The sequence below is a fragment of the Cupressus sempervirens genome, chromosome 6 (assembly GCF_028749045.1).
Source record: "Cupressus sempervirens isolate cs-2001-9-10 chromosome 6, ASM2874904v1, whole genome shotgun sequence".
Classification (NCBI taxonomy): Eukaryota; Viridiplantae; Streptophyta; class Pinopsida; order Cupressales; family Cupressaceae; genus Cupressus; species Cupressus sempervirens.
In genome coordinates, this window is record NC_143123.1 from 435,952,881 (window position 1) to 435,967,859 (window position 14,979).

The 14,979-nt window shown below is 36.6% G+C and overlaps 1 protein-coding gene across 1 annotated transcript in view; it reads left to right on the top strand.

The window, feature by feature from the left end:
• Nucleotides 1-14,979, top strand: part of LOC149552914 (endoribonuclease Dicer homolog 3a-like) — a 72,069-nt gene that overhangs the window by 14,392 nt on the left and 42,698 nt on the right. Inside the window, exons 8-12 of the mRNA XM_089790252.1 lie at nt 1,077-1,206; nt 12,983-13,088; nt 13,154-13,367; nt 13,618-13,778; nt 14,171-14,535. Of these exons, the coding sequence (XP_089646378.1) occupies nt 1,077-1,206; nt 12,983-13,088; nt 13,154-13,367; nt 13,618-13,778; nt 14,171-14,535 (976 nt within the window). The remainder of the gene's footprint in view (nt 1-1,076; nt 1,207-12,982; nt 13,089-13,153; nt 13,368-13,617; nt 13,779-14,170; nt 14,536-14,979) is intronic.

The following is a 14,979-nucleotide window of genomic DNA, read 5'->3' on the forward strand; positions in this document are numbered from 1 at the left end:
AGATTGATGCTGAGATCTTCACTTCAAAGTCCAGCTCCACCGCTCCATTTCCACCGTTCTATAAATAATTTCTAGAATACTCCAGTTTAGGAGTAGTTTAAACAAGAAGCATGCTGTACATATGGCATGCATTAGATGATATTTTTGGATGCATTTTAGTTTAGTCTTAGTTACTTCTTCTCCCATCCTTAATCATAGGCATGGAATAATGCTAAAACTACTGTCAGAACTCCTGATCTATATTTTGATCTATGTGTTAGGGATTAGTTTTAACAATTTTTATTTGAATAAATGTATTGGCTGAACAGCAATTTGTTGGTGGAATAATATATCAATTTTTTTCTCTGCAGTAAAACAGAGCCTTCCTTGTTTTGAATATTATCATTTTTTTTTATTGTGTTGCTGCTGTTGTTTGAATCCTACAGTTCTTTGGTCAACTAAACTTCATCTTAGTGACTGTTCCACTATGTGATCCAATGAAATTTCATTTCAATAGTGCAAATTAAGTTTCTTACGATGAATCCAAAAACATACCTCAAACTGTTGTCAAGGATCAAGCTTATCTATACCTACTTGGCTGTCGTAGCTAGGTGTAAATCTTTTTCTGCCAATAATTAAGTCTAAGATAGTGCATCGATTGAGCATACGTGCAGGTGTAAATCTTTTTCACTTTTGTGATCCTCTACTCCTTTACAATATACGAAAATGATCAAGATTCAAAAGAGATAATAAGACTTGCAAATAGGGCTTGGGAAACATGATTTTCTATATGTTAAAAGAGATAACATCTGGACAAAATCTTGATATTGGAGCTTTGCTCCTTGAGAATGATGTTTTGTTCTTCTTTCAGTTGCTTGAGCTATATCCTATATGTCTACACTTTTGCCTTCACACACTTTATAAAGGATAGCCTCAGGTCTAGTGGTTATTAATAATAGCTAAGTGAATTTAATTGTTTCTTTATGATAATATTAATTTGTTCAGAACTTTTATTCATGTCTTCTTGTTACATAACTAATTATTAGACTACACGAGACTGGTTTTATACATTAACATGAAATCTGTCACTCATACAGGCTGTTCAGTTATACAGTGAAAAAGAGAAGTTACGTGAGACTGCTACTAGAATGGTAGAAATGGAGGAATATGCTCTAGATGATTATCTAAAAGATGCTCGTAGACTCTTTGAAGAAGAATTACCATCTGGTATGCATGTCCACCACACTTTTAAGGGGTAGTAAATCATGAACAATAATTTTTCACATGAAACTTATATGGTCAGTTGAGAAATTTTTATTAATTTTTTTGCTTTGCACTTCTAGAACCTAGAATAACTGACATAACTGCTAGGATGGTTAGAGTGCCATCATGCAATCCAGGCCAATTATATAACATAGATGTAAGATGGCTAAATATTTGTATAAATAGACATTCTAACCACTCTGAACATTCATAACATGGACATTGAGGAGTCTATTAAGAAATGCAGCTAAAAGTGATCATCATCAAACAAAAATACATCTGACTGAATCCGACCATCTTACTCTGAATTCAATTGTCATGGATTTTCATAAATCCAAAAGAAACAAATTACAGCTGAAAAAATAGTTGTTGATTTTCTTGTAGTATAAAATGTTGTTACTTGTTGTTGGAAAACTTAATGTAGCGTTGACATTTGCCCCTGGAGCCAAATGCCCACCTACCACCTGACAACTCAAAAGAGATAGAAAACATGAATGCAGTAGGTGAGATTTTTTTGAATTTGAACGTTGCGAGGGAAAATGGAATGTGATAAAATGAATGTTATTCATTCATTCATTAGAAGAAGAAAAGGGAAAAAGAAGAGGAGAGCAGATCAAGAAGATCAGATTAGAAGTTGCAGAGAAGTTCAGTGGAAGTAGATCAGCAGATCTAGTTGTCAGAGTGCAGAGAAAGAATTTTGTTTATTTCGTGCCTACAGTTGCACGTCTTCTCTCTGATCATTCTGTAAGTTTATTGTTCATTGGATCCAACCTATGAAGTAGTGATTGCTCCAGGTGCTTTTGTATGCAGCCATTAGAGCTGCAAAGTTGAAGTTTGAAGTATTGAAGCCGTTTGAAGTTTTAGGGTAAATTTAGGGTTTTCTGGTTGAAGCCGAATGCTCCTAGATCTTGTATTGTTTTAAATCAAAGTTAAATACTAAGCAAGCAGGCATACTCGAATCTATTGTTCTTACTCTTCTATTTATTGCATTTGATAAGTTTGGTTGAAAGCTTAAAGTTTTGGCTTTCTGGTTTTAATGGTGAAAGCATTCACGTTGAAATATTTTCTAAGTTATATTTCTTGAGTTTGAAACAGAACACTCGACATCTTCTTTCTCAGTTGGAGCCGAGCTCACTCAGTATCCATTAGTGCCGAGCAATTATTGTGTGTCGAGCTCTTCTTGTGCCGAGCTCTCTCAGCACCTCTTGCCTATCACTCGACACCAAGCAAGTGCCGAGCTATCTGCCACTCAGCACCTTGATGTGCCGAGTAAAACTGGCACTCGGCACCTTCATGCGCCAAGAAGTTTTTGAAGTGCCGAGTATAATTTTTAAGTTTAGGGTTGTGAGTTTAAATTTTTGATTTGTATTTCTCACATGGTATCAGAGCTTTGAGGCCCCACATCCAAAGTGCGTTAGGGAATTTTTTTTTTTTTGGGGATATTTATCATGGCAGGAGATGAAGGAAAGATATGGCAGCAACCAGCATCATTTAATGGAAAAAATTATGATACATTTGTAAAGAAGATGAAAACCATTATGGTTGCAAATGATTTGTGGGAGTTTGTAGTTAATGGATTCAATGATTTGACTGATCCAACTCAGTATGTTACTCTCACAAATGCACAAAAGACTCATTTGAAAGAGTCAAGGAGGAAGGATGCTAAAGCATTAAGTTTGATTGAAGCAGCAATGACAGAGTCTATATTCCCAAAGATTGCAGCAGCAAATTATGCAAAGGAAGCATGGGATATCCTTGAGACAAACTTCAAGGGGACTGATAAAGTCCATGTTGTAAAGCTACAAAATATAAGGAGGGAGTTTGAGAACCTTCAAATGAAGGAGAATGAATCAGTTGCAGACTTTAGTTCAAGGACCTCCAATGTGATTAACCGACTGAAGTCAAATGAAGAAGACTATCAAGAGCAGAGGATAGTGGAGAAGATATTGAGGATTTTACCTCATAAATATGACCATTTGGTCATGACCATAGAAGAGGCAAAATACGTCACTACTTTGACAATGGATGAGTTGATGGGTTCTCCTCAAACCCATGAGTATAGGATCAATAGATCCACATATTCTTCTACCCAAGAGCAAGCATTCAAGGCTAAGTCAAATCCAAGAGGAAGGGGGAGAGGAAGAAATGGCTCAGGCAGAAACTTCAGAGGTAGAGGCCGAGGAAATGGAGGACAAAGAATTGCTGCAGCAGAAAGCTCAAGAAGAGCAAATGGAGCAAGTAGCTCACAAAATACTTCAAGAGGAGGTAAGAAAAACTACAACTCAAATAAGAGTAATGTAGAATGTTACTACTGTCATATATATGGGCATTATGAAAATGAATGCTGGAAGAAGCGGAAAGATCAGTCAGGACAAGCAAATGTGGCTGATGTGAATATGGGAAGTGAAAACACTGCTTTCATCATGTCTAATGTTGGTGAAGAAGGAAGCCCTGAGGTTTGGTACCTCAACAGTGGATGTAGCAATCACATGAGTGGTAATGAAACCTTGTTTTCATTCATTGACAATAGTTTCAAATCAGAGATTAAAATGGGTAATAATGGAACCCTACCAGTTGTGGGAAAAGGATCTATTATGGTCCGCACCAAGAAAGGTGAGAAAAAAGAAATACAGAATGTGGTTTTTGCCCTTGGTATGAAACACAATTTGATGAGCATTAGTCAGATCATTCAAAACGGATACAAAGTGCTGATAGAGAATGACATGTGTGTCATTCAAGAAAAGGATGGGAGCAAAAACCTACTTGCAGCAGTTCAAATGACCCAGAACAGAATGTTTCCCTTGAGGATTGAGACATGTTTCTCATCTCAAGTTCGTGCTGCACCTCCCACACAATCAGCTCTAAGGAGTGTGATTGAACACCCCTCATGGCTATGGCACCTCAAGTATGGTCATCTTGGCTATGCTGGTTTAAATTTATTGTCAAATAAAAGAATGGTGGATGGTTTGCCACATGTAGAAAATTCTTGTGACAAGTGTGAGGTTTGTATTTTGGGTAAGCGACATAGGCTTCTCTTTAGTTCTGGAAATTCTAGGAGGGCTAGATATCCATTAGAATTAGTGCATACTGACCTAGTTGGTCCTATGCAGGTTACTTCCATTAGGAAGAGTACATATTTTATGACATTTATTGATGATTTCAGTCATAGGACATGGGTGTATTTTTTAAACAATAAATCTGAAGTATTTGAAAAATTTGTAGAATTTAAAGCCCAGGCTGAAAGAGAATGTGGACACTATATCAAGGTCCTTAGATCAGATAGAGGAGGGGAGTATACCTCCAATTCTTTTGTAAATTTTTGCAAGAAACATGGCATTAAGAAAGAGCTCACAGCTAGCTATACACCACAGCAGAATGGAGTGGCTGAAAGAAAGAACATGGCCATTGTTGAAATGGCAAGGAGCATGATGAAAGAGAAAGGTCTCCCAACTAAATTTTGGGGAGAGGCTGTGGTAATAGCTGTTTACCTAATTAATAGGTGTCCTACAAAGGCAGTCCGTGACAAAATTCCAATGGAAGCTTGGTCACGAATAAGATGGATAGTTGAACACTTAAGAGTGTTTGGATGTGTTGCATATGCACATGTGCCTAAAGAGCAAAGGCAAAAATTTGATGACAAAGGTGTGAAATGCATTTTCACAGGGTACAGCCCAGAATCAAAGCCATACAGATTGTATGACCCATTGAACAACAAGATGATACTTTCAAGAGATGTGAAATTTCTTGAAAATCAGTCTTGGTATGGTTCAACTGATGAGTCACCGAGCACTTCTAGTAAAGTGCCAATTATGAGTGAAGAGGATGCTGATGAGCAGCAAGAAGAAGGAGCAGATAGGAGAAAATGTTAGATTGTGGTGACTGATCAGGAAAGTACTGTACATACTTCATAAATAGTGGGGTTCAATTTTATTTTTTTGGGCAGTAGCCGACATGGTAGCTGACATATTATGGCTGACATATGGCCAACATGTTATAACCCTAAAGCAGTTTAATACTTGTATAAAAGGGCTTAGGGTTGGGTATTTTTCATTATGTTGTGATACAAAATTGGTTCTTGTGGCGGTATTGAGCTATAAGGGATTACGGATTGTAATCAGGTTGTAATCACTAGATTGTAATAAGATCGGACTTGCTATTAGGTGGACGTAGCCCAAGGATTGGGTGAACCACGTTAAATCTTGGTGCCTTGTGTTCATTTTTGTGTGTTCTATTATTTTCTTTTATTGGTTATATTTGCATGTAGTTTTTTTTTAAATTTCTATCCGTGGTTTATCCTAACAAGTGGTATCAGAGCGAGGTTGTCTTTCAGTTATCCTCTGCAAGAAAGTCTCATGGTTAAGTGGGAGTCTCACGGTTGAGTGAGAGCGATGGCAGATGAGGGTAAGTTGAGGGTTGATAGGTTTAATGGGCAGAACTTCCAGTTATGGAAGATGCAAATGGAAGACTATTTATATCAGAAGGATTTATGGAAGCTGTTGGAAGGAAAAGCCAAGAATCAGGGAACTATGTCAGAGGCTGAATGGGATCTTTTGGATAGAAAGGCACTCGGAAGCATTCGGTTATGCTTGGCACCATCGGTGGCATTTAATATTACAAAAGCAAAGAGGAAAGAAGATTTGATGAAAACCCTAGCGACACTGTATGAAAAGCCCTCTGCTTCAAATAAGGTATTTCTCATGAAGCGTTTATTTAATATGAAAATGGCAGAAGGTAGATCTGTTGCAGATCATTTAAATGAGTTTAATACTATTACTAGTCAATTATCTTCTGTGGGTATAAATTTTGATGAAGAAATTAGGGCTCTCTTGATTTTGTGTTCTTTGCTTGAAAGCTGGAATGGCTTGGTAATGGCGGTGAGTAATTCTATTCCTGGATCTAGTACCCTAAAATATGATGATGTAATCAGTGTTATTTTAAGTGAGGAAACTCGTAGAAAATCCTCAGGTGGATCTACATCAGGAAGTGCTTTAAATGCTCAAAGCAGGGGCAGAACGACTAAAAGAGGAAGTAACTCTGGAAATCATGGGAAATCAAGAGGAAAGTCAAAGGGGAGGAGGTCTCAATCGAGAGGACCATATGATTGCTGGTACTGTGGGAAACCAAGGCACAAAAAGAAAGATTGTTGGAATCAAAAGAAAAATGAAGGAGATAAATCAGATGGAGACAAGGAGGCAAATGTGGTAAGTAACAAATCCGAAAAGGATGCTTTGCTTCTGTCTTTAGAGAGTGTTGATGATTCATGGGTTTTAGATTCTAGTGCTTCATTTCATGCTACACCTCATAGAGGTTATTTCATTGATTATGTCCAAGGGGATTTTGGGCTTGTTTATTTGGGGGATAATGAACCTTGTCAGATTGTTGGAAAGGGAAAAATTAAGATTAAGATGCAGAATGGGAATCATTGGCTACTACATGAGGTAAGACATGTTCCAAAACTAAGTAGAAATTTAATTTTAGTAGGGCAACTCGGTGATGAGGGTTGTGTAGTTACTTTTAATGATAAAAATTGGAAGGTTTCAAAAGGTTCCCTTGTAGTAGCAAAAGGTGTGAAAGTAGGCACCTTATATCTTTGTACAGGTCATATTGTTCCTTCTACTTTGATTGTTTCAGAGAAAAATGAATATTCAGGAACAATTACTGCAGTTGAGCAGGGAGAACAAGTAGCTACTATAGATTCTGATACAACGTTGTGGCACAATAGACTTGGGCACATGAGTGAGAAAGGTATGAAAGTACTTCATTCAAAGAAATTTTTACCAGGTCTGAAATGTTTGAATATGGATTTCTGTGAAAGTTGTGTATATGGAAAACAAAAGAGAGTGAGTTTTGTAAAGAATGGGAAGGAAAACAAAAAGGAGAAATTAGAGCTTGTGCATACAGATGTATGGGGACCGGCTCAGGTATCTTCCCTTGGTGGCTCTCATTATTATGTTACATTTATTGATGATGCAACTAGAAAAGTATGGGTTTATTTCCTTACACAAAAATTTGATGTATTTCAAACTTTTAAGAAATGGAAATGCTTGGTTGAAAATGAGACTAGTAAGAAATTAAAATGTCTCAGATCTGATAATGGTGGTGAGTATTGTAGTCATGAATTTGAAGATTATTGCTCCACTAATGGTATTCATAGACAAAAAATTGTTCCAAGGACTCCACAGGAAAATGGAGTGGCTGAACGCATGAATAGGACTATAATGGAGTGCGCAAGGAGCATGAGGTTGCATGCTGGGTTGCCCTTACGCATGTGGGCGGAGGCTGTCAATACTACAGTATATTTGATTAATAGAGGTCCCTCTACTCCTTTGGGTTGTGGTATTCCAAAGGAAGCATGGACTAGTAAGAAGGTGTGTTATTCTTTTCTCAAGACCTTCGGTTGTGAAGCTTTTTCTCATATAGACTCTGAAAATAGAACCAAGCTCGAAGCTAAATCAAAGAAATGTGTCTTTGTTTAATATGGCATTAATGAATTTGGTTATAGGCTTTGGGATTTTGAAAATCATAAAATTATAAGAAGTCGGGATGTCATATTCAATGAAAAAGAGTTGTACAAAGATTTGTTGCAGCAACATGAGAAGAAAGAAGATGATTATGTAGTGCTGGATGATACTCCAAAAGCTGATGTTCCAGCCATTCCTCATGACGTGAAACAACCGCAACAACAAATACCACACACACCAGTGAATGTTAGACGGTCAACAAGGCAAATTAGACCTCCACAAAGGTTTTCTCCCTCTTTGTATTCTATTTTACTTATTGATGCTGGTGAACCTGAAAGTTATGATGAAGCTGTGCAGGTGGATACTAAGATTCAGTGGGAGTCTGCAATGAAAGATGAAATGGACTCTTTGATGAAAAATAAGACATGGGATTTGTACAAGTTGCCTGCAGGTAAAAAGGCTTTACATAATAAATGAGTTTACAGGTTGAAAGAAGAGGAAGGAGGTAAGAAAAGATTTAAGGCCAGGTTAGTTGTAAAAGGATTTGCATAGAAAAAGGGAATTGATTTTGATGAGATATTTTCTCCTGTTGTTAAAATGACTTCTATTCGTACTATTTTAAGTCTTGTGGCTACTGAAGATTTGCATTTAGAGCAGATGGATGTTAAAATAGCCTTTCTTCATGGTGATTTGGATGAAGAAATATATATGGCTCAGCCATAGGGTTTTGAGGTCAAAGGTAAGGAGAACTTAGTGTGCAAATTGAAGAAAAGTTTATATGGCTTGAAGCAAGAACCTCGGCAATGGTATCTGAAATTTGATAGTTTTATGCATGAGCATGGATATAATAGGTGTCATTTAGATTACTGTGTTTATTTTAAGAGGTTGGATGATGATAGCTACATTATTTTATGTTTATATGTTGATGATATGCTTGTAGCTGGGTCTAACATGGATCATATTAAAGGGCTAAAACGCCAATTAGCACATGCATTTGCTATGAAGGATTTGGGGGCAGCAAAACAAATCCTTGGTATGAAGATTTGCAGAGATAGGAAGAACAGAACATTGACGCTATCTCAAGCTGATTATGTTGAGAAGGTGTTGCACCATTTCTCTATGGAGAATGCTAAAGTTGTCAGCACACCTTTACCTGATCATTTGAAATTGAATAAGGAGATGTGTCCCAAGACACAAGAAGAGGAGGATAAGATGTCCAAGGTACCCTATGCTTCAACTGTAAGAAGTTTGATGTATGCTATGGTATGCACTAGGCCAGATATTGCACATGCAGTGGGAGTCATTAGCAGGTATATGAGTCATCCAGGATTTGAGCATTGGAATGCTGTCAAGTGGATTCTCAGATATTTGAGAGGAACATCCAATAAGTGTTTACACTTTGGGGGCTCTACTACTGATTTACAGGGCTATGTTGACTCAGATTTGGCTGGGGATATTGATACTAGGCAGAGTACTACAATTTATGTCTTTACTGTTGGTGGGGCAGCCGTGAGCTAGGTTTCTAGGTTACAAAAGATTAATGCTTTATCCACTACAAAGGCAGAGTATGTTGCTGCTACAGAGGTAGCCAAGGAGATGATATGGATTTAGTTCTTCTTGGAAGAATTGGGACATCCTTAGAAGGATAATTATTTGTTCATAGATAGTTAGAGTGCCATTCATCTTGCTAAGAATTTAGCTCTGCATTCTAAGACCAAACACATACAGTTGCGGTACCATTTTATTCGGTCAGTTTTGGAGGATGGACAGTTAAAGCTAGAGAAGATACATACCAATGACAATCTAGCAGATATGTTGACAAAGGTTGTAACAAGGGAGAAGCTGAACTCCTCTTCAGCTTCGGTTGGTCTTTTAGACTAAACATGAATAAAAGAACAGTAGAGTCTAGGATGGTTTGATCCAGTGGGAGCCCCATGTGATAGTGGTATTGCTATAGGATCAGTCTCCAAGTGGGAGATTGTTGTTTAGTGTGGAGCCTGATCAGTCCCCAAGTGGGAGATTGTTAGATTCTGGTGACTGATCAGGAAATTACTGTACATACTTCATAAATAGTGGGGTTCAAATTTATTTTTTTGGGCAGTAGCCGACATGGTAGCCGACATATTATGGCCGACATATGGCCAACATGTTATAACCCTAAATCGGTTTAATACTTGTATAAAAGGGCTTAGGGTTGGGTATTTTTCATTATGTTGTGATACAAAATTGGTTCTTGCGGCGGTATTGAGCTGTAAGGGATTACAGATTGTAATCAGGTTGTAATCACTAGATTGTAATAAGATCAGACTTGCTGTTTGGTGGACGTAGCCCAGGGATTGGGTGAACCACGTTAAATCGTGGTGCCTTGTGTTCATTTCTGTGTGTTCTATTATTTTCTGTTATTGGTTATATTTGCATGTAGTTTTTTTTTTTAATTTCTGTCCGTGGATTATCCTAACAGAAAAGGCAAGCAGATTCAAATAGTGTCGAGCTCCTTTAGGCATAACCGAGTGTCAGTGCCGAGTACTAGTGAAGATCAACCAAGTCGGCAATGCAGCAGCAATGAAGACTCCAATCCCACACTCTCCTCCCTATTACCAAGAAAGACCAAGAGTCTTAGGGAGATTTACCAAGATGAAAGGTATGAAGATTATGATGAGAGTGTTAATTTTGCATTATTTTCTCATAGTGATCCAATATATTTTGAGGAAGCTATTAAGGAGAAGAAATGGTGTAATTCCATGGATGAGGAAATAGATGCTATAGAAAAGAATGAGACATAGGAGCTAACTGAATTGCCTCCAAAGAAGCAAGTGATTGGAGTGAAATGGGTCTATAAGACCAAATACAATGCTGAAGGCAAGATTGATAGGCATAAAGCAAGGCTAGTGGTCAAGGGCTACAAACAACAGTATGGAAGAGATTATGATGAGACCTATACCCCTGTTGCAAGAATGGAAACTGTGCGTGCTGTCATAGCAATTGCAACTCAACACAAGTGGAAGGTATTTCCAATGGATGTGAAGTTCGCCTTCCTAAATGGTGTATTGAAAGAAGAAGTGTATGTGGAGCAGCCACCTAGTTATGAAGTTGCAGGTGAAGAGAACAAGGTATATAGATTGAAGAGAGCTCTTTATGGGCTCAAGCAAACTCCACAGGCATGGTACAGTAGGATTGACTCATATTTGATGAGCAATGGCTTTAGCAAAAGCAATGGTGAGCCCCCTCTTTACATCAAGGCAGCAAATGGTAATGTATTGATTGTTGTCTTGTATGTAGATGATTTAATTTTTACTAATAATGATAAGGCTCTAATTGGTGAGTTTAAAGAGGCCATGAAAAGTGAATTTGAAATGACAGACCTAGGTCTCTTGAAATACTTTCTAGGCATAGAAGTAAAACAAATGCATGATGACATCTTCATCTCTCAAGAAAAGTATGCAGGGCAGATCTTGGAGAGATTTAACATGCATAATAGTAAGGCAACCCCCACACCAACAATAGTTGGTCTGAAGTTGAGCAAGGAAGACTCTAGCAAGAGAGTGGATCCAACACTATACAAGAGTATGGTTGGAAGTCTAATGTATTTGACTACAACTTGGCCAGACCTAATGCATGTAGTAAGTCTGATTTCCAGATTTATGGAAACACCAAAGGATTCCCATTGGCAAGCGGGAAAAAGGATCCTAAGGTATGTGAAAGGTACCAAGGGATTTGGGATTTTGTATGTTGCATCAAATGAATTCAAGTTGGTAGGTTATACTGATAGTGATTGGACTGGAAGCTTAGATGATAGGAAGAACACTTCCGGATACATGTTTCATATGGGATCGGGTGCAATTTCATGGGCATCCAAGAAGCAACCTATTGTTGCTCAATCTACACTTGAGGCTGAATACATTGCAGCAAACGCAGTAGCATGTCAAGCAATTTGGCTAAGGAGAATCTTGACAGATTTGAATGAAAGGCAAGAAGATGGAACCACAATTTATTGTGACAACATCTCATCAATTGCATTGTCCAAGAATCTAGTCTTCCATGGGAGAAGCAAACACATTGAAATCAGATATCACTTCATCAGAGAATTGGTGGAGAATGGGGATATCAAGATGAATTTTTGCAAATCAAAGTAGCAGCTAGCAGATATTTTCACCAAGCCTTTAGACATTGGACCTTTTGTACACCTAAGAGAGTGTCTTGGTGTAGTTGATGTGGATTAGCAGTGATCCTTGTTTTGTTTGGCTCGGGACAAAGGGGGAGTGTTGAAAAACTTAATGCAGCATTGACATTTGCCCCTAGAGCCAAACACCCACCTACCACCTGACAACTCAGTACAGATAGAAAACATGAATGCGATAGGTGAGATTTTTTTGAATTTGAACGTTGAGAGGGAAAATGGAATGTGATAAAAAGAATGTTATTCATTCATTCATTAGAAGAAAAGGGAAAAAGAAGAGGAGAGCAGATCAAGAAGATCAGATTAGAAGTTGCAGAGAAGTTCAGTGGAAGGAGATCAACAGATCCAGTCGTCGGAGTGCAGAGAAAGAAGTTTTTTTATTTCATGCCTACAGTTCCACGTCTTCTCTCTGATCATTCTGTAAGTTTATTGTTCATTGGATTTGACCTGTGAAGCAGTGATTGCTCCAGGCGCTTTTGTATGCAGCCATTAGAGCTGCAAAGTTGAAGTTTGAAGTATTGAAGCCATTTGAAGTTTTAGGGTAAATTTAGGGTTTTTTGGTTGAAGCCAAATGCTCCCAGATCTTGTATTGTTTTAAATCAAAGTTAAATACTAAGCAAGCAGGCATACTCGAATCTATTGTTCTTACTCTTCTATTCATTGCATTTGACAAGTTTGGTTGAAAGCTTAAAGTTTTGGCTTTCTGATTTGAATGGTGAAAGCATTCACGTTGAAATATTTTCTAAGTTATATTTCTTAAGTTTGAAACAGAACACTTGACATCTTCTTTCTCAGTTGGAGCCGAGCTCACTCGGCATCCATTGGCGCCGAGCAATTATTGTGTGCCGAGCTCTTCTTGTGCTGAGCTCTCTTGGCACCTCTTGCCTATCACTCGACACCAAGCAAGTGCCGAGCTATCTGGCACTCAGCACCTTCATGTGCCGAGTAAAACTAGCACTCGACACCTTCATGTGCCAAGAAGTTTTTGAAGTGCCAAGTATAATTTTTAAGTTTAGGGTTGTGAGTTTAAATTTTTGATTTGTATTTCTCACACTTGTTCGGTGTAAACATCAAATTAAAAATATTGAATTTGAGACTTCAGATGTGAATGAATTATTCAACACACCTGAAGGAATTCACAATGCTGTTAAACATGGCATTTTAACTCGAAAGTTGGAGCAGCTAGTGCATTTTTTAATACAGAAGAGGTACGAGAAATCATAGTAATGTGATATCAGTGTCTATTTGTAGTTTTTTTATTGCATTTTGATAGAAGACTGACTCCTAGTTTTAACAGTGATGAAGATCCCAGAAAGGTTTCCTGTTTAGTATTTGTGGAAAGAGTGATTGCAGCTGCAGTAATCTCAAGTTTGTTACAACAGATTGATTGTTTGAAATGTCTGAAGACTGATTTCTTATCTAGTGTAAGCTCTACATGTGGTAGCAAGACACAGAAAAAAGCTTTAGAAAACTTTTCTTCTAGAAAGGTTGGTTGGATCTTTCATTTACTGGAAACAAATGTTAATTTGATTACGACCATGCTATTCAAACTTACCTAGATGTTAAATTTTTCTTAATACGTTGTTCAAATTTTTTGTTAATACGGTGTTCAAATATTACATAAAATTTTCAGTTGCATCTTTTTCAGAAATATATTTATAAAGGTTATTGATATTGATTTTAAAAAAATCTATGGGCTGTATTGAATTATGATGTTTTTTTAATATGAATGTGCAGGTTCAAGTTTTAGTTGCAACAAATGTGATTGAAGAAGGTATTGATGTAGAAAATTGTAACTGTGTCATCCATTTTGATTTACCCGTAAGCCTGCAGAGTTATATTCAATCTAGTGGACGTGCTCACCATGAAAACTCAGAGTTCATCTTATTTTTTGAGAGGTAATTTGTGAATATAAATTCAAGTAATTAATATAATGTTCAAGCTTACGACTTTTACCTTGGAAAAATGAATAAATTTTTTAAAAAAAAGTAAATTACTACATTCTTATCTGTTTAAACAATGCATAAAATACGTTAGTACAACAACCTTTCAGTTTGGCATCATAATCTAAACCATGGTTCCTAGGAGATGCATGATGTAAATAATCACTTTGCTTTTTCAACTTCAGTAGAATGTGAGTCTAGCTATTAATTATCGAAAATTTCATCTCATGATTTCAAATACCATAGAAGGCATAAGGCATTTGCAATTTGATAAAATCTAGAAAATTCATAACCAATGTTAGTGTTATACTTTTACACTAAATGTTATCAATTTTTGAATTTCACAGAAGTAATGAGAAGCAGAAGGATGACTTATTTGATATAATCAAGAGTGTAGCCATAATAGAGGACATAATATCAAGTAAAAATGACGCTTCTATAACAAAGAGGAGTTCAATTGAAAAAGATTTGTCAGTAGATGTTGAACAACTTCCAAGAATCACAACCATTGTAAATAGAATGCCTTATACTAAGGAGAAAAGTGTGGTTGAAAAGGATAAATCTAGAACTTTAAATGAAGTTGAAGATTTTGGTGAAGATCTTGGAGGAGTTCGTGAAAGAGAGGACAAAATTGAGGAAAGAGTAATTGAAAATGGGGATGAAATTGAAGAGGATTGCAATGACAAAGAGGGAATAACATCTACGAAATCAGGTATGCAAACAATTCATTCTCTTGTATTATTGGGGACTCTGACATTAGAAATAGTTTTGCTAAACTTTTAGTATTATGTAGAAGTAAAACTATATTATTTATTGGAATGAAATTAATATTTGATAAATTTGATTGTGATATATGAATTAAATGTGTTTTTTCTAATAGTAGTTGAAAGGTTTCTCTTATATTTCTTTTTATTGCTTATATTTTTTTAAAAGAAAATATTTTTAACTTTTTTGAAAATTTTGAAGTCATATTGTATATCCCAAATAATAATAGAGGTAATTAAATTTATATTTCATATATTAGTTATTTCTTAAAAGTGCGTTTTCAATAAACGTAATTATTTATTTTAATTACATTTTATTAAAAAATTATTGTCAAATAAAAAAACATTAATGAAACGGAATAAAATGTCAATATTCTTTGGAGAAAATTTTC